The 27,241-nt window shown below is 43.7% G+C and overlaps 3 protein-coding genes across 3 annotated transcripts in view; all 3 read left to right on the forward strand.

Moving 5' to 3' along the window:
* Positions 1–6,697, forward strand: part of rad54b (RAD54 homolog B) — a 15,481-nt gene extending 8,784 nt beyond the window's left edge. The window contains exons 6-17 of the mRNA XM_086218532.1: positions 1–101; positions 330–492; positions 577–802; positions 913–999; positions 1,077–1,197; positions 1,305–1,444; positions 1,514–1,804; positions 1,924–2,087; positions 2,213–2,474; positions 2,590–2,656; positions 2,784–2,981; positions 3,073–6,697. The exon at positions 1–101 is cut by the window's left edge and continues 199 nt beyond it. Of these exons, the coding sequence (XP_086074658.1) occupies positions 1–101; positions 330–492; positions 577–802; positions 913–999; positions 1,077–1,197; positions 1,305–1,444; positions 1,514–1,804; positions 1,924–2,087; positions 2,213–2,474; positions 2,590–2,656; positions 2,784–2,981; positions 3,073–3,293 (2,041 nt within the window). The 3' untranslated portion in view covers positions 3,294–6,697. The remainder of the gene's footprint in view (positions 102–329; positions 493–576; positions 803–912; positions 1,000–1,076; positions 1,198–1,304; positions 1,445–1,513; positions 1,805–1,923; positions 2,088–2,212; positions 2,475–2,589; positions 2,657–2,783; positions 2,982–3,072) is intronic.
* A 3,114-nt stretch (positions 6,698–9,811) lies between these two features.
* On the forward strand, positions 9,812–12,302 carry gem (GTP binding protein overexpressed in skeletal muscle). The gene is made up of 4 exons (XM_086217210.1): positions 9,812–10,529; positions 11,075–11,151; positions 11,258–11,462; positions 11,541–12,302. Exons 1-4 carry the CDS (start codon positions 10,175–10,177, stop codon positions 11,822–11,824), a joined length of 921 nt encoding a protein of 306 aa, XP_086073336.1. The 5' UTR covers positions 9,812–10,174; the 3' UTR covers positions 11,825–12,302.
* A 1,932-nt stretch (positions 12,303–14,234) lies between these two features.
* On the forward strand, positions 14,235–25,398 carry cdh17 (cadherin 17, LI cadherin (liver-intestine)). Its single transcript, XM_086217211.1, has 19 exons — positions 14,235–14,360; positions 15,694–15,750; positions 16,063–16,158; positions 16,873–17,010; positions 17,107–17,242; positions 17,834–17,992; positions 18,487–18,639; positions 19,149–19,354; positions 19,519–19,650; positions 19,754–19,904; positions 20,504–20,713; positions 20,787–20,863; positions 20,976–21,164; positions 21,854–22,098; positions 23,621–23,751; positions 23,893–24,117; positions 24,207–24,317; positions 24,780–24,896; positions 24,993–25,398. The coding sequence occupies exons 1-19, from the start codon at positions 14,304–14,306 to the stop codon at positions 25,082–25,084; spliced, it is 2,682 nt and encodes an 893-aa protein (XP_086073337.1). The 5' UTR covers positions 14,235–14,303; the 3' UTR covers positions 25,085–25,398.
* The last annotated feature ends 1,843 nt before the right edge of the window (positions 25,399–27,241 follow it).

A 27,241-nucleotide genomic window follows, 5' to 3' on the forward strand; every position in this document is an offset into this window, starting at 1 on the left:
GCCCTTCTGCCCCCCGACGCTGCTGGGCAGAGCAGAACATCCGGGGTCCAAACCAGAGGAGGAGCAGACCTGCCGACCTCGCCACGACCCGCAAGCTCCTGGTATGTAGACTGAAACAGAACTTCATTTATCTGAAAGGTCCTTTTATCATCTCCTACCCAGTGTTGCACACATATTCTAAAATCTAGTTTATACCAATCTTTTATGTTTTAGTGGCCTTCAAAAGTCCAATAAGCAATAATCTCTTTCTGTCTGTAAAACCAGATAACGGCTATGGAAAAAGCTACTTTTTTAATGTTCCACACTCAAGACTTGTATTTTTTTCTCAGGAGCACTGGTGATGCCCCGCCCCTCTCCCAATCACCAGTGGACTAATAACCGTTCAGGGCTTCCGGTGGTGGATGTTGTGGTGGATCCCTACCTGACCTCTCACCTGCGACCTCATCAGAGAGATGGCTTGTTGTTTCTCTATGAGTGTGTCATGGGCATGAGGTGACGGCACTGTTTCTGTCAATAGGTTTTCTAAAGCATGATGCATTAGAAACTGATGCGCGCATGTGTGTGTGTGTGCTTCAGAGCTGCGGGTCGCTACGGTGCCATCCTGGCTGATGAGATGGGTCTGGGGAAGACCCTCCAGAGTGTGGCGCTGTCCTGGACGTTGCTTAGGCAGGGACCGTATGGTGGGAGGCCCGTAGCTAAGCGCGTCCTGGTGGTCACTCCTGGCAGCCTCGTGCAAAACTGGGGCGCTGAGTTCAACAAGTGGCTCGGTCGAGAGAGGATCAGTGTTTTCACCGTGGATCAGGTGAGGAATGTGGAGGGTCTCCACCTTGAGGTCACTGATGATATCTGTTTTACTGTAGCTGTATGTGTATTATTAACAAATTAATCTGCTGTTTTCTTGTCTGTGTGAAGGACCATAGGATAGAGCAGTTTCTGTTGTCTCCTCTACACAGTGTTCTGGTGATCAGCTATGAGATGCTGCTGCGCTGTCTGGAGCAGGTACGTTCACCTTGTGTTTAGCTTTTGTGTGGAGCTTTGTACGAACACACCTGGTGAACACCGTCTTGTGTTTTCAGGTGCAGAAAGTGGATTTTGGTCTTGTGATTTGTGATGAGGGTCACAGATTAAAGAACAGTAACATTAAAACAGCGTCTGCCCTCAGCAGCCTCAACTGTAATCGTAGGGTGATACTAACAGGTAAGTTGTGATGGAACAGAGGTGGAGTAGCTGATGGGAAGTCTCTAACAGCAACATCTACCCTGGTTAGCTGAAGTTCTGTAATAATTTGTCCTTGTGCTTTCAAGGCACCCCAGTACAGAACGACCTGCAGGAGTTCTACGCTATCATAGAGTTTGTTAACCCAGGAATTCTCGGCTCAACCACTGCCTATAAGAAAGTGTATGAGGAGCCGATTCTTCGTTCAAGGCAGCCCTCCTGCACAGAGGTAACACTACCTCCCTCTTTTTTATATGTGTAGTGTTCAAACCAGGTACTCATGTTTGACTGCCAACAGGAGGAGAGAGCTTTGGGAGACGAGCGAGCGGCCGAACTCTCTCGACTGACCGGCATGTTTATCCTGAGGAGGACGCAGGAGATCATCAACTGCTACCTGCCGCCACGACTTGACTGGACGCTGTTCTGCGACCCGTCGCCGCTACAGCGAGAGGTGTACAAGCATCTCCTCAGCCACCGAGTGTTCCGAGCATGCCTTCAGGGCTCCACACAGACTAACACACACTTGGCTTGCATCACGGCGCTGAAGAAGCTGTGTAACCACCCTGCTCTGCTTCACTCCACTGTCAAGGTTAGATGATTCTGACAGTTAAACTGCCAGCATTGTTGTTAAAATCAACTGTGTAGTTTTGGTACTGATCCTGTATTAATGATTGTTTGAGAGAATCTGGCTGCCATCTTCTGTTTCAGGAGAAAACAGAGCGCGGCTCGGCAGAGGACTCCTTATATGAAGGTCTAGTAGATGTCTTCCCAGATTCCTATTCTTCAAATGGATTGAATGTTGAAGACTCTGGAAAACTTCTGGTTCTGTCGGACCTGCTGGAGACCATCAGACACCTCAGCCCATCAGACAGGTGTGTGTGTGTGTGTGTGTGTGTGTGTGTGTGTGTGTGTGTGTGTGTGTGTGTGTGTGACTTGACTGTGAGGTGAGTGGATCTGTATATATTCACAGAAGAGACAATAACGGTGTCCTTTCCAGGGTGGTTGTAGTGTCCAACTACACTCAGACACTTGACATGCTCCAGGATTTGTGTTTACACTTGAGCTACACTTTCTGCCGACTGGATGGACACACGCCGACCAATCAGAGACAACGGCTGGTCGACAGCTTTAACAGTCCTTATTCTCAGAACTTCCTGTTTCTGCTGAGCTCCAAAGCTGGTGGGGTGGGACTTAATCTGGTTGGCGCCTCCCACCTGGTGCTGTACGATATTGACTGGAACCCTGCAAATGACATTCAGGTAAAAATACACGCTTGCTAACATTTTTATCTCTTGTTTTACCCACACAAATGCACACACATACTCTTATACATACATGTTTGAGATTCTCCCGTGCCTTCTTCACTGTGTCCAGGCCATGGCTAGAGTGTGGAGAGATGGACAGAAGAAGACTGTGCACACATATCGTCTCCTCACTGCAGGTCAGAATACACACACATGCAAACACACATGTGCGCACACATGCACACACAACCCACATTGAAACAAAAAAATCCAGTCTAATCTAACACAGTGAATGTGTTCTAATTGGGTGTTGCTCTCTCTCAGGCACCATCGAGGAGCGTATATTTCAGCGTCAGGTGTCGAAACAGGGGCTTTCTGGGACGGTTGTGGATCTGGGCAAAAGGGCCGAGCACACCAATTTCTCCACCAATGAGCTGCGAGATCTTTTCAGCCTGTCTGAAACGGCATCTCTAACTCACGACCTGCTGAACTGCAGCTGCGACATGAACGGCTCTGTTGATGGTAGGCTGAGAGTTGTCCTCCACGTACTGCCTCCAGCACATGACGAGATGATCTTCACGCACATGTGCTCACTGTTTTTCTTCGTTCTCAGCTGTTGCCGAGGAGGAGGAGCAGGTTTCCGATCGTCCGTGTCAGCTCGGGCGTCAGTTTGAGCGTGGAGGGGCGGTGCAGAAGCATCTCAGCATGTCTGAGCTGATGCAGTGGAGGCACTTCTCTGGTGACACACACACCTTCTCAGACCCCTACCTCGATCACGCCAGAAACCACATCACCTTTGCCTTCCAGACCACCATCTCTCACACCGCTCAGTAAACCTGTCCGTGGATTGACTGTAGAAACTTCACACACTTCTAAATATTTTTGTTGAGTCCTCCTGGATTTTGTCTGCGCTGTCACCACAACATGTGAATGAACAAGTTATCAACAGTCGTTATACAATGTGTTTTGATCGTTTTTGCGCATAGTTGGTATGGGTTTTTTTTGTATTTATTTATTTAAAAAAAACACAAAAAATGGGGTCACCAAAGAGATGAAATTCAGACTTAATAAATATAAACTGGCTTTTACCATTTATCACATTTATTATTGGCTGCAGAATTTTTGTCATAGGAAGCAGAGCACATCAGACTCATGCAATAATGTGTGTGAGTGTGCATGCGTGCATGTGTTACTTTTATGTATATCCATGAACCATAATTACAAGAGCTGCCTCTCGGTCCATCTATGGTAATATATACAGCCTCTTTAGGTGATGCAGAGCCTGTGTGTGTTCAATCATCCATCCATAATTATCTGGTTGATAGGTTTCCACCATCCTGAGCATAGAAAAGGCAAATAGAGGTAAATGTGTCGACCAGTTTATAAAACCTACTGTTGCGACCTTTACACACTGCTGTCTTGTGAATCGACGGGGGCCATGCTTGCTTTGTTCACTTATATGTAATAGTTTAGTGCTCCTCGACACAACGCTGCTGCGTAGGAGTTAAGAAGTTGTGTCCGTGTGTGTTTTTGTGCGCCCACAAATTTACATATGATTTGTTTGCTGCTCTGTCAGATTGAGTGAGCTTCTCGTACATTGTGTCCTCATATAAAGGGATAATTACTGTGTGTTTGCTAAGCAGCTTTGTTGTGTATTATTGGGTCTGTGGGATGCCGAGCTTTCCCTTTGCACTCTTGCCAGTTTATTAGTTACGCCTTGATAAATCAGTTTTACGCAGTATAAAACAGAAGTTTTGCAGGAAATCCTGTTCAGTTTTAACCAACTCTGAGTCTGAATGGTGTTGATTAATGGTAATGGTCCTTCTAGGGGCTTTTATATCCGTCCCTTTCGGGTTGACAGAAGAAAAAAAGTAGAAGAGAATCTGATCAGCGTGGGAGTGTAAAAATTGACCTCTTAACCACAATACAAAGTCTTCAAGTCTCAGAGGAGAGCTCTGTCTGAGCAGCAGACAGGAACCAGTGCTGCTGGCATAGCAACTGTCACCAGGCAACTTACAGCTGCTTCTCTGCTTTAGCCGTGTAAGATGCTGTTTGTTGTTCCAGAGCAATCGCATTTAGTATCGCAGCGCTTCAGTGTTGCTGCTGTTGTTGGACACGTGTCCGGCAGACGAGTGTCATTCGTCCAAGCGGGATATTGATCCAAATCATGTCTCGGAGGGAGGCCATGTGCTGGTGGGTGCATGAGGTGGAATTTGTCTGTGTAAAGCTCTTACGATCCGCCTCCGGCCACTCTGCCAATCTCTCGTTTAAGCCCTGCGCTCCAGCATGACCGCTCAGACATGGTGTATGGATTGAATGAATGACTTTCCACTGCTGGAGGGGAGAGAGAGAGAGAGAGAGAGAGAGAGAGAGAGAGAGATGGTTGTTGTGATGGGGAGACTGAATCACAGATTGAAAGTTTATTCCCTGTGATCCCAGGACCTCTGTAGATGATGTGAATGGAGAGGCTTGTTGGCTGAGTCTTTGGTATTAACCCTCAATGAGGTCACAAGTCTTATATTTCATTCACTATCACTTAGAATCATTGACATTTAAGCTGCATGCAGTTTTAGTGCAGATGAGACACGTGCATCAGATCTGGCAGTAGACGGAGGACATACTGTACCTCTCAGACCTGGACCGGGCCTGAAACCTTTGTGGTGCCCAGGTTTGGTCAGATGCGCTGATGGGAACATGCGAGCAGGTTCATGTAGAAAAAGAGTGTTGGAAGCTTTTATTTGTATGGGAAGTTAACTGAATATTATTTTGAATCACTTTTTATTTTTTTTAACACCCACGATTAACATAAATAAAGACACTCAAGATAAAGTGACTACTGTGCACTCCTTCGCTTTGCTGTGGTGCACTTTCACCTGCTCTCAAAGGCCCAAAACTCCCTCTCAGCCAGGTTGTCGCATGTGTATTTGGCTTTTGCCCAAGATTGATGATTTTGTTGCAAGGAATTAGACAAAAAAAATGACAACAAGCAGGATGTTTGAATGAGCAATCACGTTCATTGATCTGGTAATAATAATAATACGACCGATGTCTGGGCTCCGCTACTGCGAGACTTTTGTGGCTGGCACACGATGATCTTGGCTTCCTCTCACCGTACAGCAGCCTTCAAATCTGGCTGCTCCGACTGTCTTCAGTCCGATTTCTTTAGTATTAATATTGAATATGTTCGTCAGGCCAAAAAAAAGTACTACAATCTCAAGAACAGCACAGTTTGTCCTCCTGACACATTACAAAGGCCGGTACATGCAGCATCAGTGTTACTTGCATGATGGATCATCTCGTGTTTTTCTTGTGATGACACAAAAACCCCTGTCATTATATATTATGTTTATATGCGACTCTGACTCTGTGAGACAGTTTTTCTTTTACATATGGATGACGCTTGGAATTTTTTTTCCAGGAATGCTGGCAAGAAAGTTTTCTTAGGAGAATAAATGTGACACAGAAATGATGTTAAGAGTCTTTGAACCACCGGTTATGGTCAAACCAAGCTTTTTTTGTTTTACCTGTCCTCTCGAATATAACAGACATTTTTTTTTTGTATTAAATACATTAAACAGAATCCAAAAAGAGGTCACTTGACACCCAGCCACCATCTATAACCGTCAATATCACCCTGCCAATCTGCAGCCAGCCTCCATCCCCTCCTGACCCTGGTCCAGCTCCAGCACTTAACAAGGATTTAATGTCGCCCAATCATCTGTCAGTCAGATCAGATCAGATCAGAGCTGTAATACACAGCAGCAGGTCCCACGGATGAGGCCACAACCTCATATATACAGAAGTCCTGAAAAACAACAGCCCAGGAAGCAGCTTAATCCCACAATTACTGTAATAACCATCCCGGTTCTGGAATAACCGTCCCTGCACATCAGAGTGCTTTGATAAATGAAGACGCGATGCTCATGAGGATGTGAGGAGATCCCACCCGGGTCTGCTGTGCCATCCGATTAGCAACACACAAGCTGCAACTCGCATTATCAGAAAATGATTTTCTGCATTCACATTCCATTAAAAAACCTGTCATGCATGAACAAACTTTATATATATCACAGCTTAACTAAAAACTAAAACTAAAATTGTGGCTCAGTGATTCACAGATGATTGTCAATAAAAGGTATTAACATTGAAGGAGACTAAAGCACAAGAGAAACTAAAGAAACAAATATTTCAGTTGGACTAAGACATTAGAGGAGGTGTTGTTAAGAGAAAAATTTTACACGGCACAAAGTAAATAGATTTTAACAAAAGAAATCTAAATAGAATGAATAAATCAACAGTAATTGACAATAAAATGTTAGTCAAACAAAGGGGAACGAAATATATGTAATGAAGATGAATCCATCCATCTTCTATACCGTTTATCCGTGGGGGGGGCTGGAGCCTGGAGTCTATCCCAGCTGACATTGGATGAGAGGACGGGTTCACCCTGGACGCGTCGTCAGTCCGTCACAGGGCCATCAGGAGCAATTAGGGTTTCAGTATTCTGCTCAAGGACACTTCGGCATAGTCACTGGAAGAAGTGAGGATCGAACCAGCGACCCTTCAGTTGTTAGACGGCCACACTTCCTCTGTGCCATGCCGCCCTTAATGATGATAAATAGACTAAGTTATAAAATACTACATCAACACTAAAAACGTGTTTTTAGTTGGAAAAAAATCAATAATTTCTGCTCCTCTCTGACGGAACCAGCCGAGCGTGGGATCTGCAAATGCATCTGCAATTTGTCTTTGGCACCGTTTCCCATGCGAGTGCTCAAATGACTCATGAATTAGGTTCCAGGGTCCCTCTGAGCCTTTGTGTTTCACAAACTAGTGAGCCATTAACAACCAGCCGTGTTAAGATGCTGCTTGGAGCTAGGATCGATATCACTAATTTCAGTTAACGAAGCGGCTTGTCATCAGTCGGTCTAACATGTAGCAAATACCAATTCTTGCTCTGGTTTCATCAGATATAAAACACAATCAGCTCCGAGCCACACCTCATAAGTCTCCCCTGAGGGCCTTGAGGTTGTCCTTCATTGTCTTTCACGCCGGTGTGATGACGCATGGACTGAGTCCAGGTCAGTGAGAGTGGACAGGACAGTTTAGTCAACCAACAAAACAAAAGCACTTGAGTCTGCATGGTCATCTTCACCAGCTCCGTGTCGCTGAGGAGTTGGACAGAATGAATGTGGTAAACTATCAGGTCTCTCAGCTTTGATAGGCAGCGCAAGAGTTTATTCCCGGTTGCAACATAGACGTCCTCGAACACTTAGTAGCTGAACTGAAGACACAACTGAAAAAGATCCAAGTCGGTCTGTATGTAACAGTCTGGAACAGAATCCTGCTTCACCTGGACGAACTCTGAGTGGTACAGGAAAATTTAGCCAAAATCTAAAGTGCATTAAAGCTTTCTAACTGTAATTTTATTTTAAATAAAAATCTAAGTTGGGTTTTTCTATGATTAAACTTTAACCACACCATAGAAAAATGTCTGATAAGAACATTTGTATCGTCCTCCATTGTGGTGAAGTTTGGTGTTCCTGTTGAGAACAGCCTGCTGCGCACAGCTGACTTTTAACAAACGTGCAGGTGGAGAGAACGACGCTCTTGTATGTTACGCAACGATCCAACTTCACCAAAAATGAGTTCTTTTTTTTTATTAATGGGGGGAAATGTGTCCTTGCTGAGTCGGACAGCTGAAGGTGTTATCTGATTAGCTTCTTTCACTTCATTGCGTGTTAATTTCGAGATGTTTTTCCTCACAAGGCTGTTTTTTTTTCTTCTTCTTCTTCCAATCACTGAATAGCAAAAATCTGTCAAGGCCCTTTTAGTCTACTTCTCATTTAACCCTGTCTATTAAACAACGAGGCAGTATCAACACCTCTGAATGGATATAGTGGTATTGAGCTTTTACTGCAAATTACTGTAAACATGTTTCAATGTCATAACATGATCACCAGTTCATTAATTTATATAATCTGTCTTCTTCTGGCCTAAATATTCACGGCATGAATAAGTAAAGTAGAATAGCCTGTGATATGAATGAAGATTATAAACTGCATATTATATCATAGAAACCAGTATAAATCTAATGATTCCAATTTTTTCAGACATGAAATGCCATTATTTACAGTATTAATTTAATTTTATTTAAAAAAAAAAAAACGACCTTTACTTCAACTTTTCCTTCTACTTGAACAAAGTAGTAATACATAAATACATGCCTGGAGACCATTTTACCCTTTGTGTGTTCCTCAGGCTCAAATTTGAAGGTTTAGGAGTTCAGGTACTCGTCTGTGTCCTTGACTACACCACCCAGTAGGGCTGAGCAATTTTATCGATTCTGCGATGTACATCGCTATTTTGTTTCCCCAGAGAGTATCGATTTTTCAACCGAACAAGGAAGTGCAAACTGAGACCGAGCCCAAGAAGCTGCGGCACGACCTGAACCAAACCACGCTGGACAGTGATGGCGGTGGTTGCCACAAGTTCCTATCTTCTTCACCGAGGTCGCACGAAATCACAGAGTCCATTGCCTACTTTGTCAGGACTTGAGACCCAATTTAGTGGTGGAAAACACCGGCTTTAGGCACATGGTGAGTGCGATGGAGCCCCGCTCAGCTATAGTCACCTGTGAATTGAATTATTGGCTGCCATGGTTTATTTTTAGTTCACCTGGTGGCTAGACTGGCTAGTAGCTACCTCCTATGTTCAGTATCAAGCTAAAAAAGCTGCCAAAGAAGGCCACTTGCTGCACTTCAGCTCTTCATAGTTCACTTTACTTTTCAAAACTAAACTGCAAACTACAATTTGCACTCAGTTTCAATAAATGAAACTAATTTTCTCACCACAGCTTTGATTCATTTTGTCCAGCATTTGCAAGCTGCCAGTCAGAGCCGTGTGTTGTGTAATTGATGCTTTCAGTTCAGTTCAAGTTAATGGAACACTTACAAGATGTCACCAAAACACTTTGTCCCTTTAAAATCTTTCACAAAAGGATGAAAGTGTATTAAATTGTATCGTGAATTGAGTATGTGATATAAACGGTATCATGAGCCGAATATCATGTATCATATGGTATCGCGAGATTAGTGTGTCGCTACAGCCCCAGCACCCAGTGTCTCCAGCCTTTCAGTGAGGCGTAACCTTTGTATCCCTGTTGCACTTTTCAGTTTAGCATCAATATGGACCACTCTGACCATGTGAGGATGAATCAAAGAGTAAACACTGATGCCCCCTCCCCTCCACTGTGTGTGTGTGTGTTTGTGTGTGGGGGCCGGGGGGGGGGGGGGGGGGGGGGGTTGGTATATAACAGCAGGGAAACCTCAACTGAGACAGACGGTAGCAGACTCCCAGCACATGTCAGAGTGGCCCCGGGATTAATCCTGCGCGTACTCTCGATCTGCTTCGGTGTTATTTCCCGTCCGTTCATCCGTCTGGCTGCAGCAGCATGCCGGTCACCTCACGGCTCTCTGACCAGAGTTTAGACACCTTTTTAGTGCTTAAGTGAATCCGTTGGAAACTTAATGACATTTCATCTCCTCGTGAAGTTGGTTAATTATTAAGAGTTATCGGCTGTTTTTTTTAATTTGATTTTGTTTGGGGACGTTTTTCCCTCCGCGATAAAAAAAAAAGAAAAAGCTTTTGAGCATCACTTTGCTACCCGTTTTAATCCCGCTGTCGGTTAATTCCGTCCATCCTCCTCCTGTACAATGCTGTCCAGCGTCCGCCGCCACAGCCTCCGCCTGCAATCCGAGCTCCACCGGTGGAGCATCTGCGACCCGGGCAGCCACCTGCTCCCGGACAGCCTTCTCGCACGGGTCCCCGCGTGCATCTCCCGCTCCAAGTCCTGCAACAGCTCCGCCGGGGAGTCTGAAGGCAGCCGCGGCAGCTGGAGCTCCTCAGACTCGGTCATCTCCTCTGACTCCGCCGGGGAGCCGGCCGGACCCGGTAATCCGTACCGGGTGGTGCTTTTGGGGGCCAGTGGAGTCGGTAAGACGGCATTCGCCTGCATCTTCTCCGGCGCAGCGGACAGCATGGAGAGTGACGACTGCGACCTGTGCGGAGGTGAGAAAAGTCAGAAACTTTGGGTTGTTTATTTTTTTAATAGATCTTTTGGAATTTGTAGCTGATCTAGTTTCACTACTAATTTATAAAAGATGGAAACAGATTCCTGTTATATATAAAGGAAGGAGGACTGATGTTCATAAATGCTGCCTGTTCATATCAGTCTATATAGATATGGGGTTTTATTTCTCCTCATACTTTGAGTTTAACAAAGTTGGCTTTTGTTTGAGTTTCTTCATATCATCATCATCATCATGGTTATTATTCTGCTTTATCTTCTTTATAGAGTTCGGCAGAGGCAAATAGAAATTTAGAAAAATGACACAAAAAAGTATAAGTGATCAAATCAGAAAATAAACCTCAACAACTGTGCCTCTCTGAAAATACTGATGCTGCATATTATGATATATTATGAAATGTCTTTTCAAATATCATGCTATTATAGATTTCATTTAATAGTAGAATTTTGTCCATGCTGCTGTCAGGATTGTAAATGTGAGATTTCATTCTTGTGTGTGTGTGCTGTGTTCTGTGTATCACTTCAGATGAACAGTGTGAGAAGGAGGTTGAAGTTGATGGAGAGCCTGCAACTATAACTCTGCTGGACACATGGGATACAGAGGTGAGATACCAACAGAGGATTTTTAATGTCTGTTTGAATCAGTAGTGAGGTCTTACTCTCAACATTCTGTGTGTGTGTGTGTGTGTGTGTGTGTGTGTGTTTTCAGACTGACAGTGAATGGGCTCAGGAGCACTACATGCAGACAGGTGATGCTTACCTGTTGCTGTACTCTATTACCAACCGAGCCTCCTTCCTGCGAGCCTCTGAACTCAGGATAACCCTGCGCCGCTTCCGTCCTGCCCAACACACACCCATCATCCTGGTGGGGAACAAGTGTGATCTGGTGCGGCGCAGAGAGGTCTCCATCAGCGGTGAGGACACACAATCCTAATCTGCCTGTGTGTGTGTTTTCCTACGTAAGTGACTGACTGATGTTCCTCCTGTTCTAGAGGGTCGTGCCTGTGCCGCCGTGTTTGACTGCAAGTTCATCGAAACTTCTGCCGCCATGCAACACAACGTGTGGGAAGCCTTCCAGGGAATAGTGCGACAGCTGCGTCTACGCCGGGATTCGAAGGAGGCCAACAAACTTCGCAGGCACATCACATGTAACTCACGTCGTGAGAGCCTTCCTAAGAAAGCCAAACGTTTCCTGGACAAGATGGTGGCTAAGAACAATCCCAGCGTGGCGTTCTGGCTGAAGTCTAAATCTTGCCATGATCTGTCTGTGCTGTAATGACCGATACACCAAACTCTTGAGTTACAGCCTGGAGAACGTGGGCCGGATTCTCCCACCCCTCAGACTTCATGAGGAGACATTTCTGCACCCCAGCAGGGTGACGGAGCCCAGAGTTGCCAGCCTTTGCAGTGGACCAGAAAGTGAAGTGATGCTGTGACACAAAGTTCAGAGGTCAAATGATGGAAACAGAGAGGGATGAGTCGTGTTCGCTCATTTTTGTGTTTTGAACAAAACCTTCTTCTCTCCTGATCTGTCGCTCGTGTCCTCTCATTCCTCCAAGTGCTCAGATGACCAGTTTTAAGCTACTAACCATCAAGTGTGGTCTTGTTCTTATTTTTGTATGACGATTATTTTATCTTTTACCTTCAGTTCCTGTGTAATATGTTGCACTTTCCTGTAAATACATACCAAATTTTGGTACTTTGGAAGTAGTTTTCGGTGTTTATTGAAATAAAGTCATATTTATACAAGTTAAAGTCCCACCTCTTGTCGGTCACATAATTCATGAGATATCATGTGTGATTCAGCCTTGACACAAAAGAGACGCTTGCATAAGCGGCTAAATAACAGTTGATGAAAAATGAGTCATTTGGTGATCATAATGTCATGGTGAAATTTCAGGAGCAAAATTACACGTGTGTGTGTGTGTGTGTGTGTGTGTGTGTGTGTGTGTGTGTGTGTGTGTGTGGATACACTGAGAAGAGATGTAGGTCACACTGTGTGATCACGAACAACATGCTCAAATCACCAATCTCAGCTTTGTCGCAATAAACTGTCAAACTGAAGAAAACACGTTTCCAAGGTAACATTTGCTCAGGAAGTGTGTGTGTTTGGGTGTGAGAGAGTGTGTGTGTGTGTGTGTGTTTTGTATATAGTCCAGGTCCAGAGGGTGTCAGGCAGAAGGTGTTGGAGCATGTTGGCTTGCATAGCTATCAGGGAGCGTTTATGTAATGCTTCCATCTGAAATAATGGCTTCAACCGCTGAAGCATCAACTGGTTAAATTCTGCTCCTGTGAAAGTGTGAGTCACTCACAGCCTGTTTGTAGATTCACATAAACGTTTCCCAGCAGTTTTAGAAAGATCACTTGTAGCTTGTGCATCATGATGTTTGTAAAATAAGCCCTGTGATTTAAAAAAATAAGCGACATCCTCTCTTGAGAGCATCACAGAGACATGATGTTTAAATATATACATAAACATCCATCTGTCATCCATCCATCCATCCATTTTCTACCTCTTATCCTGTTAAGGGTCGCGGGGGGGGGGGGGGGCTGGAGCCTATCCCAGCAGCTTTCGGGAGAGAGGCGGGGTTCACCCTGGACAGGTCACCAGTCCATCACAGGGCCAGCACATAAAGACAGACAACCATTCACACTCACAGCCACACCTACGGTCAATTTAGAGTATCAATCAGCCTCGTCCCCTCTTGATGTCTTTGGACTGTGGGAGGAAGCCGGAGTACCAGAGAGAACCCACACAGGAACAGGGAGAACATGGAGACTCACACAGAAAGATCCCGTGCTGGAGCCGGGACTCAAACCCGGAACTTTCTTTCTGTGAGGCGACAGTGCTGACCACTGCACCACCGTGCTGCCTATACGTAAACCACTCAGCCAAAACACTAAAACCACCTGCATGATATTGTGCAAGTCCCTCTTGCTGGTTTGAACTCCTCAAGGCCTCCAAAAGTGTCAGGCACCAAGAAGTTTGCCTTTTTTTCCCAGTAATCTGTTCCACAGGAGCTCTTCTGAGGGATCAGACCAGACAAGCTATCTCTTTCTCCCCGGTGCATCAATAAACTTGCTTCACCTCAGTTGTGAGTGATTTTAATGTTTCAGCTGTACATCTATTGATGTTAGAGATCGAACCAAGGGCAGGAGCTGGAATCCAACCCGCAGTGACACATCCCTTGAGCTGATGAATCACCTGATGGATCCCTGTAGCTTCTTATGAGCTAATAGATTGTCAGTGCAGCTCATCCGTCCTGTTGTCTACTCATAGCTTCTTATCAGGCTTGGCATTAATGGAAAATCTGACAGGAAGCAGTTCAGTGGTGCACAGGTCAAAGTCTGGAATTAGAAACTTGTGCTGAGTGGAAGATTTTTGCAGAAAATGTTCTTATTGTCTCAGTTTTTTTTTCTTTTTTGTACATGACACAAACACACGCAGCGACTAAAACAGCACATTCGACCAACAATGCACCTTCCTTTCCTGGTTGATGTTGTTTCCTTAAATACAAAATGCAGACTGGCAACCAACAGAATCATTTGACTATGTGCGAATAAAACACGGCTGAGGTTGTAGTTGACTTGTCTCGCACAGTTACTCTAAAGCATATCATTGCTCTGTTCTTCCTGTCTCCTTCTCTCTTATCGCCATTGGCTAAGCAGCACATTAGGGGGCAGGATGATTAGACAATCATTAGATCCAATAAAACTTTACTGGTTAACCCTCTGTTAACGTTTTACCAGACAGGATGGAGCTGTTCAGATCCCTCCCAAGTCGGATTGACTTGTTCAATCTCTCCTGGAAGGTAAGTCTCCTCCACGCTTTTCTGTCCTCTGACTGTTGAGAATTTAAATTTGGGGGTTTGAATTGGACACAAACAGGATTGGACCTTTTGGCTTTTACAATTTTTTAAAATATATTCCAGTGTGTACAGATGTATATGTGTATATATATATATATATATGTTCATACAATTTTTTCAGGAGTCATGATCTTGACTTGACTTTGTCATGGTTGCAGCGTTATGTTATATAACAACACACTTTTCTGGGTTACTGGGGGTGTTGTCTTTGTGGGCATCGGGAGGAAGCTACCTGAATGGAAACAGAATAGGAGTTGACATTCCATTGATAGAGGTCATTCAGTCATTGTGATAGGAGGAAGTACAAAGGCCCGCTGTACTCTGATCAGTGTCATCCACCTGCGCCACGTTATAAATCCACCATTTCACTCCTGTACTTTCATTTTTGATATATTTTCCTCAGTGTGAGTCCACACAGGATTGTACATTGGTAAAGTCGCTGGGTGAATTGCTAGTTAAACACATTATTCTGCTAAAAAAAAGGCGGAGAACGTAACTTACTGGAATTAAAAGTGTCGCTCTGTTAATAATAAGTGTGTCAGGTGTTCCTGGACACAAAAAGGTCATTAGCTGGAACTCAATGTCACCTTCACCTCCCTGCGGCGTCACCTTTCGTTTTTGTTCCGGCACATTATGAGCTGAGAGACGGTCAATGATGACAATGCGTCAATAAATTTGTGTGACATTAAGCGGTGTCTTTGTCACTCCGCGTGTGTTCTGAAGTCATTTTAAAGCTCATAATTACAGAGACAAGCTGTTGCAGAGACATGTCGAAGTGAATGACACATTTCATCTTCCACATGTCATTTTGAATGTAAATCTATATTCTTTTTTTTTTAAGAGAAGAAAACACACGCAGCAACACTTAAGCGACACGATCAAAGATGTTTTGTTGAGTCGGAGATTAAAAAGTCAGCAGGGTTACACATTATTCACTGACCTTTGGGCATGTGTGTTATTAACAGTCCCTTTAAGCCATGACTTTTGGTGTCTCCCATGAGGTGAGGTGTGTGTTTTACCCGGAAGTGTAGGTGGAGCCTCTCATACAAGGACTTCAAGTTCCTATTCAGCTCAAAGTATGAGGCCGAGAGATACAGCGTACAAGTATAGCTCCTCAAGGACAGAGTTTCTTTCCTCGTCTGTGTGAATCAATAATACGCTGCACACGCTGGGTGTAATTGCTTCAAAATGGACGATGATGCTTTTTGAAAACACACAATTTAAATGTGGAATACAACATGTCACCTCTCTGCCTCCTTGTCCTTTGTCTTCCCAGACTGTTATCATGACACCCGTGGTGCATCTGTTGTTGCTCCCACTCCTACTCAGCATTGTGAGTACCGCTGATGGTCAACGCTCATTCATGCGCCATTTCTCCCACACTTTTGTTGATCAAGAAAGTGCCTGGTAACTCATTTCAAATGCATGTTTGAAGTGACTAAACACTGAGCGGTGGATTGTAGACTTTGCTCTCCGTCCTTCAGAGGAATATAAGAATTCCCTCACTCGACGTGTCATTTACGTTTGTTCAATAAATAACTGCTCTGTCTGATACACTTCCCAGTAAAAAAGGTCAAATGCAGCTTTGAATCTGAGAGGTTTAATTTTGCTGCATTTCATGACCTTTGACCTCTGTTTCTGATAGGCTGATGGGCTTGATCTTGAGGACAGGAAGATCCAGTTTCAGAACATGATGTTGGATGTGGAGGAGGGAACACCCGTGCCCTATGTCATGTATCAGGTATTATAAGAATGCAAAAGCAGAGTCAAAACTGGCCACTGTGAAGAGAATGATGATCTATCTCCTTTAAGTGATATTTCACACCAGTACCTTCATTTGTTTATCAGTTTCTCATTGTCGAATCGAATCCATGAGGACATTCTTTTCTGTGCGTCCCTGAAATTTAAAAAAAATATATACCTGTTGCAAATATTTCATGAAGGCAGATGATAAACAAGAGCAAAACTATATCAAACATGTGTTTACAAACTCTCAGACATATCACCGTACGAGCCAAGCCCTCTGTATTCAGTCGTATGATCAGTCCTCCGCTAACGATGTGATTTGAGCTCAAACTTCCGGACCAGTTCAGTTTCCAGATCAAATCAATAGGATCATTTGAGAGTTCTCAAGCACAAGTTTTGCATAGTTTTGCTGTTGTTGATCTTCATTCTCCATTCGCTTTCAACAACAAATACATGGATAATATTTTCTGAGTTCTGCATTCACCAAAAAATAATTCAGGAGTAAAAAGAACACTTCATGGCTTCAAGACATCCATCAGTGAGTGATTTATAAACTACGGAGGATTTTTGGGTGACGTATCACTTTTAAGCTTTTCATGATATCCGATAATTCTTATTTTTATTAGATCTCTCTTTTATTATCTATTTGGTTCTTGAAAATAGAGTTGAACGGCTGTAATTAAAACATGTTTTCCCACCTCATTCCTAGTTTCAGACCAGCGCCCCGGGTGTGAATAACTTCAGGCTGACAGGAGAAGGAACCGACACCATCAAGGTCTCAAAGGACGGGTGGCTGTTCCTGGACAAGCCTCTGGACTGGTCTCAAAATGACCACTACTCGATTGCGGTAACCTGCTCCTTTGTCTTCTCATAAATACACTTTGTACTACTGCATTTTTAATGAAACCCACGTGCATTTGCTCTTGTTTCTGACTGTATCCAGGTGGAGGCGTTAGCAGATGGTGAGGTAGTGGAGGGCCCGATTTTTATATCCATCAATGTGCTGGACATCAACAACAAGGCTCCGTACTTCAACCAGAGCAGCTACACAGCCGTGATAAGAGAGAACAGTCCTGCAGGTCTGTGCGTCAATCACCAGGGTTTCAAATAGCAGGGGATGAATGCTGTGAAGAGAGAATGGTGGATGCAGAAACGTCCACCGCAGTCAAGAGTTCTGCTTTATCATAATAATGTGTGATTATCAGTATTAAAAAAACAAAAACAATTCCTAAATTTTTTTATTCATAAAATATATTTAAAAACAAATGTAAACAGGAGGGGAACAACATGAGATTCAACTATACTCAAACCAACAAAGTTATATTTGAACTGTTTATCTGTGTTTGGGGGTATTTTTTTTTTTCGTGAATCGTATAAGGATGTCTGGTTATGTTAAATGTTCCAAATGATCAAACCACAGTTTCTATTGCTTTTTTAATATTACTTTTACTATTACATTGTTACTAATTTGGATTTTTATTTATTCACTTGTGTGTTTTTTTTTTGTATCTTCACAATAAAAATGTATGCGTTCACTCTAAAACTAGTGTACTGAAACAGGCTAAAACCTATGAATGTCTCTGGAGAAACACTTCCTGTGGTTTATCACTCTGAGGTGTGAATTACCCGCCACCGTGTCTCTCTCTGGCGGCTGCTGTATCTTCTTCCAGGTGTCCCGTTCCTCCGCGTGTTCGCTTTGGACCAGGATGACCCCTCAACTCCCAACGCTCAGCTGCACTACAGTCTTGTTAACCAGATTCCCAGCAGAGGAAATATTCCCTTTTTCCAGATTGATCCCAACACCGGCGAGATCTCCACCACACAAAAAGGTGCCTGCATGCTTAATCTTGGCCACATATGCACATACACACTCACACACACACACACACACACACAGATGCAAAGAACTAGGTGGATTCAACGTGGGAAAGTCTATAATCTGTCCATCTCTGCCTGTAATCTGGCAGTATAGTGCCACTGTAAATCCAGATTACAGAGATCATCTTGTGTGCTCAAGATTAACGCTGATTGGTAGCAGATTGCCTAAATGTGTCGCGTGAGGTTGAACACTGATTACTTCTGAGGGAGCATGTGAGTGTGTTTGTGTCTGCATGAGTGCGGATGCAAAGTTTCCTCACATTTCTCAGAGCGCCGACTCTGGTGAGAGCAGAAGGTCAATGATAAGCACGAGCACACATTTGGAAAGGTTTGGAAGTGTGATGAAGGATGTTTAATCTGTGTGTGTATGTGTATGTGTGTGTGTGTGTGTGTGTGTGTGTGTGTGTGTGTGTGTGTGTGTGTGTGTGTGTCTGCTCTTTAACAGGGGAGGAGCTGCTGAAGGCCAGAGAAGGCATCCAGTACAGCAGGGGAGAAGATCAGGGCACTGAGGCGCTGAAGAGAAAATTTAATGACTACTGTCCCGAGCAAAAAATCCCCTATGACCAAAACCCCTTCTTCACTTGTGTGGAGAGAGCAGGTGTGTGTCCCGTCTACAGGGGAGCTGCAAGGATTAATGGTTGATTTACTGTATGAGTATGGATCATCTACATTAACATATTAATGTACAACTTTAAAACAAAAAGAATCAAATAACGTCTAATAATCTGAAGCTGTGATCCACCTTGAAGTATCTCATTTTATCTCATTATTTTCTTATTTTATATCTGGTTATCTCAGCTCTGATCTCATACCTCACCCGTTTCCTCTAATTTCTCATCTCGATCCCATCTTGTATTGTCTATTTCATATTTCATATCTCATCTAATCTCGTTTCTCATCTCATACCCCAACTTGTCTCTCAATTCATCTTTCTAGTCTCATCTCACCATTAATCCGGTTTCTCATTCATAACTCCTCATATAAACACACTTTATCAACATCATCCGACTATTTAAGAGCTTATTTTTTTGAGACAAGTTTGATTGTCTGTTTGCTGCCTGTACAGAAGCTCAAACTGCAGCCTTAAATCTGCTTCTGTGTTGTCAGAGATGAGGAGGAGGAACCTGGACCCGCTGGAAGACCCAGACTACACCCTCTTCTTGCGAGTGCAGGACCTTGGAGGCGCATCTGAGACGGCGCTGAGTGGAAACACCAGAGTACATATCGCTGTACAGCCGAATCTGTGGGTCAACCCAGGACCGATAACTATCAAAGAGAACTTGGAGGAAAGCTACCCTCTGGTCATTGCAAAGGTGAGAGAGAAAAGCTGATCTCACAAGTGCAGACACAATAAATTCCTTTTTTTTTTTTAATTAATCAATTTATTTTTTTACCACAAGCATTCACTTCAGCAACTGTACATCCAGTAAATGACTCATCCCACTCTGAGCCTTCCCAAATCTCTCTCTGGCTCCAGGTCCAGTCGAATGAGCCCAACGCCATCTACAAGTTAATGCAGAAAGAAAGAGAGCTGAAATTCCCCTTCCAGATCACAGTAGACGGAGAAATCCAGGTGACGGAGGAACTGGACCGAGAGGACAAGGATATGGTGAACAACCCAGAAAACACATGATTTACTCAATAAATCTCACGTCTCTGATGCAGAAATTTAAAAAAATGTAAGGTTTCATTTCGAACTTCCGTTGTTCCAGTACATCCTGGTGGTGATGGCAGTGGATAGCCACCAGAACCAGGTGGACCCAACCATGGAGATCCAGATTATTGTGGAGGATGTGAACGACAACACACCAGCGTGTACAAGTGAGGAGAGTGTGTTTGAGGTGCAGGAGGACGAGCCTATAGGTGAGTGTGTGTGTGTGTGTGTGTGTGATCATTAATGAAGCTTTCATTTTGTTCAATGTACTTGAAGGTCGAGTTGTGTCCTCTCTCTCGAGGCAGAGTGACTCTTAAACTCTTTTACCTTGACTGTAGGCCTGCAACCACTGCTGCTATTTGCTCTCTAAAAGTAAAAACTTCTTTACCGGAGTAAAGAAAAAGCACTGATTGTGAAACTTATTCTCATATTCTGTGAAAACAAATTAAAACCATACAAAAGAAATGAAGGCCACGTTTGACCCCAGACAAGGATTTATATGATTCATTGAAGACGTTAATCCTCAAAGCATATGTCATTTTATCCATAAAAATGTCTCCTGTGCCAATGCAGTCGCAGATAAAAGCAAACTAATAAAATCAAAATATTCAAAAAAGGAATAAATAATGTAGAAATAATTTGAACTGGAACATTACAAAGTTTAAGTAGAACAAGGGAAACTAAATTCCACTTCCAGCAGATGTGGACGCACATCAAGGAAATAAGAAAGACACGTTTTTTACTTGCTTGCAACCCTGCTGAATGCACGTTTTTGATAAAGATCCTGGTCTCTTCATTGTGCTTCCAGGCAGTCTGATAGGGCAGCTGCTGGCCCATGATGACGATGAAGAGGGGACTCTGAACTCGCAGCTGATTTACAGCATCGTGTCCCAACAGCCGCCCACCGAGCCCAGCGCCTTCTCCATCGATGCTGCATCGGGACGAATTCAGGCCCTGCGCGCTCTGCAGCGTCGAGACCACCAGGTCTATAACCTCAACGTCAGAGTCAGCGACCCAGGTAACACACAGGCTGTTTGATAAAACACACGTTAAAAAGCGGGAAGTGTGTCCTCAACGCTTCTGTCTCACAGTTTTCAGCGTAGAGTGTAAGGTCATTGTCAGGGTCATCGACGTCAACAACGAGATGCCGCTGTTTGTGAAGAACGATGTGAGTATGTGACCAACTTGTGTGGGATGTGGTCTCCATTTCCTTTCTCACAGAGTGTATGTGTGTGTGGTGTGTGTGTCTGTGTGTGTGTGTGGTGTGTGTTGCGGTGCAGTACGGCAGGCACAGTTTATCAGAGGACACACCTGTGGGACACACAATCCTGACCATCAGCGCGACAGATGCTGATGACCCGGACAGCGGCAGCTCCCTCATTGAGTTCCACATCTCTGCTGGCGACGATGACCACGTCTTTACTGTGGAAACAGACGGAAAGGGCGTCGGCCACCTGGTCGTAGCAAAGGTGCCTGCACCCTCCATCCCTCACACACACACACACACACACACACACACACACACACACACACACACACACATTATTTCATCAAGGTGCCATTTTTGTGTGAGAAACATTAGTAGTACTGAGGGTGAGAAAAGACATCAGTAAAAGTAAAAATAGAGCAGTAGCCTTATTTTGGATGTATGTACTTAGATAATTATTTCTTCATGTATTCCTTTATACTCGTGTCATTTTTCACTCCTCTCTGGACCAAAGCCAAAAGCTCTTTAGATAAAAATGAACACAGAAATCCTGACATTAAACAGTGTTAACGTGTGCACTTGATCGCTCAAGCGTCAATAAACGCTTTCTCCATCACGGTTCACAAAACTGTGTCAGCTGTAATTTAGAATGCATCTCTCCTGAGTTGTGTGGTCAGGTGCATTTCCTGCTGTTATGGATCATGTATCGTTACACAAACAGTTGAAATTAAACACTCAGTAAAAGATACTCAGTGGTGTGAGAACTAATTCTGCAGCTGCTGGATCAGAGTTCCTGATTGACTGTTACCTAAAAGGTCTGGTTTGTTGAATAAGTCCACGTTGTCCATCATAACCTTGAATAATAAGATAGCAGAGACGATTCCATGGAAAGAGCACGTTAGTGTGACCTTAGTCCTGCCACCTTTAACCAGCCTGCCTCTGTCCCAACAGCCTCTGGACTTCGAGTCCTTATCCTCCTACAAGCTCAAAATCGATGCTCGTAACCCAGAGCCTCTGATGGAAGGTCTGGAGTACGGCAGCCAGTCAACGGCCTTCGTCTCTGTGGATGTCACGGATGTCGATGAGGCTCCGGAGTTCAACCTGGACATCCTGGATGTGACGGTACCTGAGAACACCACCAAGGGATCTGTGCTGCTAACGGTGGAGGCCAAGGACCCTGAGGGCAAAGAGATCAGGTAAAGATAGACGTCAGCATCCAGACAGATTATCTGTAAGATGCAGCAGTGGATTTTATTTTGTTACGAGCAAAGGAAGGACATCAAATTCAGTGCAAAAAAATTCAACAGATAAATACATTTATTACATTTACAATGAAGCAGGAAAATTTGAAGGAAGATCAGGCAAAAACACACCAGAGACACTAAGAATCTGAAGTTGAAGTGGAAAAAGACAACGAGGATAGGATAAAGACTGAACTGAAATACACACTGAACTCATCACACAGGGAACAGTGGGAGTACCCAAGCACAGGGAAGGAGCTGACTGGATGAGGAAATCTAGGAACCGAGCTGACTGAGTGACAAAAACCAGAGAAGCACACAAAACAGGAAGTAAACAAAATGAAAGAGGAAATAACAAAAAAATTGACAAGGAGTAAAAGCTAGCTGATCACTCTAGAGTAGCAGTCGCCCGCATCATTCACCGTTTTGAAAGAAGACAAAGTAGCAAATACTTGTCAATAAACCTTCATAATGGCACTTTTGATTCTACTCTTTTCTACTCGTTAATAGGAGTCTCGTCTTGAGCTAACAGAAAATAGGTTTTTTCCTCCTTCGCCACTTCTGTGTGACTCCAGGATGCAGAAAGAGTCAGTCACATAAATCTAGCTTGAAACCAAAAAGCTAACGACAGAAAAACTGCCAAAAATATCCATTTACAAACTATCAAGCTTATCGCCAGCTCAGTCCACGTCTTCGTTGTTCAGTTGTGTCCTCAGTAATCCACACACACTTTGACTTGAGCGTCATTCCTGAATTATACGAATAATTTAGAGTTGTAAACAGATGTTTTTTGGCTGTTTTCATGTTGTTAGCAATCAGTCAACATGAGAGTCAAGTTAAATTAATTTGGCGTGTATTTCTGCGTGTTGATGTCACAAAGAAGTGATGCAGGATGGGAAAAAACATCTTTGTGAGCGAAAGAGCCCAACTTATGAGGACTTGATAGGCAAAAAAATACACTTTTTTTGGTTCAACTGTGACTTTAATTGTATCATTTACTCTTGGATTTGTCCTGTGAGAGGTATAATGTCTATCGGTCGGTCTGTTACGTTTGAATGCTGTTGCTGTTTCATTCCTCTGTAGTCCTTCCCAGCATTCATCTCCTTGACACCATAGTTCAAATTTGGGTTTCCGTCGTCGCTGCGAGCTGGAAACCCAAATACAGACTTCAAAACATTCTCTTCGAAAGCTAGAGGAGACAGCATGGACGCTCAGTTCACATTGTTCTGGAGTTTACGAGCTTGACTCCTGTGAGATGTACAGTATGATAATAAACTGAACATAAACACAGCACACGCTTCGCTGTCACAGCTTATCAATACTTCCACTGGATCCGCTTTGGCTTAGCTTTTATCATGTGTGCACGAGATAGATGATAGATTTGTTTGGGCTGCTCTTGTTTCCACTGGCCACCAGTTCAGCGTCTGGATGATTTCATCTAACCTGACTGGGAGTGTGTGTCATTGCTCTTGTGCAGATTTAGGCTGGAGGGTGACACTCAAAACTGGCTGGAGATCGATGCTACCACAGGACAAATCAGGACAACACACAAGCTGGACAGGGAGACTTTGGAGGCCTTTCAAGTCACTGTCACTGCTTATGAGAAGGGTAAGACACCAGAGAGCTTCAGACTGTTTTTGTTGTTGTTGTCAGCGTTAGCTCTCTGAAGGTACCACTCATGTTTAAAAGCAAATGCATTTTGTATATGTTGAGGTCAAACCTGACCAAAGCTCTGATTTCTTCCTAAAGAGAACCCTGAGAAATCCACTGAGCGTGCGGTGCACGTGAGGCTGCTGGATGTCAATGACAACGTCCCCAAACTGGTGGATTCCCAGGCCTACATCTGCTTGAAGAAGCCCGAGCCCATTATCATCCAGGCCGAGGATGCAGACAGCCCCCCCTTCTCCCAGCCCTTCACATTTACCTTCGCACACGGCAAGAAATCCCCCAACTGGGACCTGCAAACTATTGATGGTGCGATCACAAGCGTCACGCATTAAACCTGAGATGTGTTCGAATATAAATCCATTTTGATTTCACATTCATCTCTCTTTATCCCGCAGGAACAAAAGCAAAACTGACCCTGAGGAAAACACCGTCCGAGGATAAAACCTACACGCTGCCCATCAACATTAAAGACAATGCTGGCTTGGGAGTCACGCAATCATTTGAGGGTGAGTTTATTCACTCAAGGGTAGGTCTGGTTTCAGAGCATCAAGATGCTCTCTTGTTCACGGAGCGCTTCTCGACATACCCTAGCAGTATATTTTGAGTTCATTCATATACAGCTCCCTGTGCTGTGAGGACTCACTCGTCCCTACAAATATTTTCAAGTTGTGATTGGAAATAGTTCCCAGCAAATTCAGCGTCCTGTCGTATTTCATCGCCACCGGTTACATTTCTAGCTGCTTTTTCTCGCTTGCTTGTAATTAGAAGTTTTTCAAGGTGGATATTCATGAGATGAAAAAGTCTCAGCACACCCAAGTGAATGTCTGGTGTTCTGGGGAAGAGTAACAAGAATACAAACCCAGCATTGCCTCAAATGAGGGTTCATCTGTGTGCTTGTGCGTGTGTGTGTGTGTGTGTGTGTGTGTGTGTGTGTGTGTGTGTGTGTGTTTCTCCACTATATACACTAGTGAGAGTGTGTAACTGCACGGTCTTCGGCTACTGCTACATAGCACCACGTGAGCACAGTTTCAAGTACGGGATTGGAGCCACGATTGGAATCCTGGTGGGAACTCTGGCCGTCTGTAGTGAGTTAAACAATGTTTCGTAACGAACACTTGGTCACCCATCTTTGATTTGGTGGTTCAGACTCCATTTCACTCCTGTTTTCCTTTTCCTCGCAGCTATTATCTTCATTGTAGCGATGAAAAATTCAAATAAAAAGAACAAGAAGAAAGACCTGACCGAGGAGCAGGAGAGGAACGCCATGATGTAGAGACTACACTGATTTTGTTATTCTGTACTTGCAAGGACTCTCTCTCTCTCTCTCTCTCTCTCTCTCTCTCTCTCTCTCTCTCTCTCTCTCTCTCTCCCTACAGCCTCAAACATTTAAATGCTTAACCCCAAATTTGAGCCCAACTAACAACTAATTCCTACACTGTTTTTAGGGGATCTTTTTTTTTTTTTTTTTACATCTTGCTAGTGACAAAAAAAATAAATATTAGACTTCCACTCGAGTCTTCCTTATGATCTGTGTTTTTGTATGGTGCTTTAATAGATGTGCAAAGTAAATACATAAGCATGCAAACACACCTTAGCACACCTTAGTATCTCTTAATAAGCCACAGAGTCAAATTGTAGTCCAAAAAAAGTCTTTTTACAATTATTATGATAGAATCAATGAAAAAAAGATTCATATTAAGATACATGGATTTTTCAGGCAATAATGTCTTACGTCACAAACTTGACATTGTAGGATTTCTTAAGTATTTAATTCTATTAAAAACAGATACCTTAATCTTACATGTTAAGTTTCAATATTCCTGTTTCTTATTAACTGATTAATTGATTTTTGATTTTTACAATTTTTTTTGTACGAGATTTGCACAAATTTTACAGCAACCTGGAAAGTTTCGCTTTTTTCGAATAAATCTAAAATTGAGGGACCAAATTATGTCTAATGGTCACATATGAATTGAATTAAGGGAACAAGTTATATCTTTTGGGTTTAAAATAACAAAATTTCTGTCTGTGGCTACAGCGGGGTCCATAAACTTAAATTATATTTACTGTTGCTTACTTCTTCCTCTACGTTTTTTTGTTTTTTTTACAAAAGCAAACTGATTAAAAAGTGTTTTTCACCATTCATTAATCTGACAGGCAGCTCCACACTCATCATGCATTCACACTTCTGTCTGATTAATTTATTACAATTGGACTCCAGCGTTTGTGTCCCATCCTTCTAGAGTTTTTGTTGTCGTCCTCCTCAGTCTGAATGTGCCAGGGAATATTGCGGGAGAGCTGGTGATATCTTCTGTGTTGTCTGTCTGTGTGATGAGCACCGATTGCTGAGTTTTGTAAAAATAAAAAAAAACAAACAATTCCTGTTGTTTCCCTATAAACAAACCAAAACAACAAAAACAAAACCAAACCCCCTCTTCTCAACTGTGTCTGCCCCTGTGCGTGTTCGTGTTGCGGCCGACACGTGGGTCTGCAGGTGGTGCGGGCGTTCGCACATTCAACGTCTGTCTCATTGGGAAATCTTGTGTTCAGATTTCTCACTAACTCTTCAGTGGTTCATTGCCCTCCTCCTCCTCCTCCTCCTCCTCCTCCTCCTCCTCCTCACCCTCTTCCTTGCTGTCAGTCTGTCGCTGAGCAGTCAAGGTCAGGCTGCTGATGCTCTGACTCATCTGAGACAGCGGGAGATGGGCTGAAGATTGCAAATGCTGCTGAAAGGAGAATGGCATGATTGTAGGCTTTAGTTCCTCATAACAAAAGGGGGCACAACTTAAAGACACACATGTGAGACTTGGGTGTACATGCTACATGTGCTGGCCACTGCTGTGCATTGTTCCTGTCCATGTGCTCCGGCCGTGTGTGTTTGAGATGAGTCATCAAACAGACTGCATTCAAAAATCCAAACGATGGAGTGTCGGAGGACTGAGCTACAGCCTCGTAACAGCAAGTTCAACGTGTAACCTCGTCAGTGTTTGTGTCTGCGCTGTCTCTTTGCCTGTATCCCAGCAACACTTTCCACAACAACACACACACACACACACACGGTCCTGAGAACAGGTGGCAGTAGTCGAACGTTTGAGAGACAGAGGAGTAGCGGTAGAGGAAGAAGACACGCAGTAAACAGTGTGATGAATGATCAGGGCCAGCACTCAGGATGTCAATATAAACACACACACACACACACACACACACACACACACTCTCACACACACACTCTCACATCTGCTGTGGAACTCCTTTATCCTAATATAGAAATGCTTTCACTGTATTTGACCATCAACAACCTTCAACTTTTTGAATTCATCTCTGAGTGTTCGTGGACATTTGCGGCAGATTCGATTAAATTCCCTGAATGATTACCTGAGATATTTCATTCATGTGACATGACAGTGACCTCTAGCATTGACCTTTGACC

Source organism: Aulostomus chinensis, chromosome 11 (assembly GCF_037954235.1).
Source record: "Aulostomus chinensis isolate RoL2024-O1b breed Wild chromosome 11, RoL_Achi_v1.0, whole genome shotgun sequence".
NCBI classification, from domain to species: domain Eukaryota; kingdom Metazoa; phylum Chordata; class Actinopteri; order Syngnathiformes; family Aulostomidae; genus Aulostomus; species Aulostomus chinensis.

What these genes read in the sequence shown, in the direction of transcription:
- gem (XM_086217210.1), top strand. Translation starts at nt 10,175, where the DNA reads ATGCTGTCCAGCGTCCGCCGCCACAGCCTCCGCCTGCAATCCGAGCTC. An exon ending in CGACTGCGACCTGTGCGGAG is followed by an intron (nt 10,530 to 11,074) that starts GTGAGAAAAGTC and finishes GTATCACTTCAG; the next exon opens with ATGAACAGTGTGAGAAGGAG. An exon ending in TGGACACATGGGATACAGAG is followed by an intron (nt 11,152 to 11,257) that starts GTGAGATACCAA and finishes GTGTGTTTTCAG; the next exon opens with ACTGACAGTGAATGGGCTCA.
- cdh17 (XM_086217211.1), top strand. Translation starts at nt 14,304, where the DNA reads ATGGAGCTGTTCAGATCCCTCCCAAGTCGGATTGACTTGTTCAATCTC. An exon ending in ATGACCACTACTCGATTGCG is followed by an intron (nt 17,011 to 17,106) that starts GTAACCTGCTCC and finishes GACTGTATCCAG; the next exon opens with GTGGAGGCGTTAGCAGATGG. An exon ending in GGGAACTCTGGCCGTCTGTA is followed by an intron (nt 24,897 to 24,992) that starts GTGAGTTAAACA and finishes TTTTCCTCGCAG; the next exon opens with CTATTATCTTCATTGTAGCG.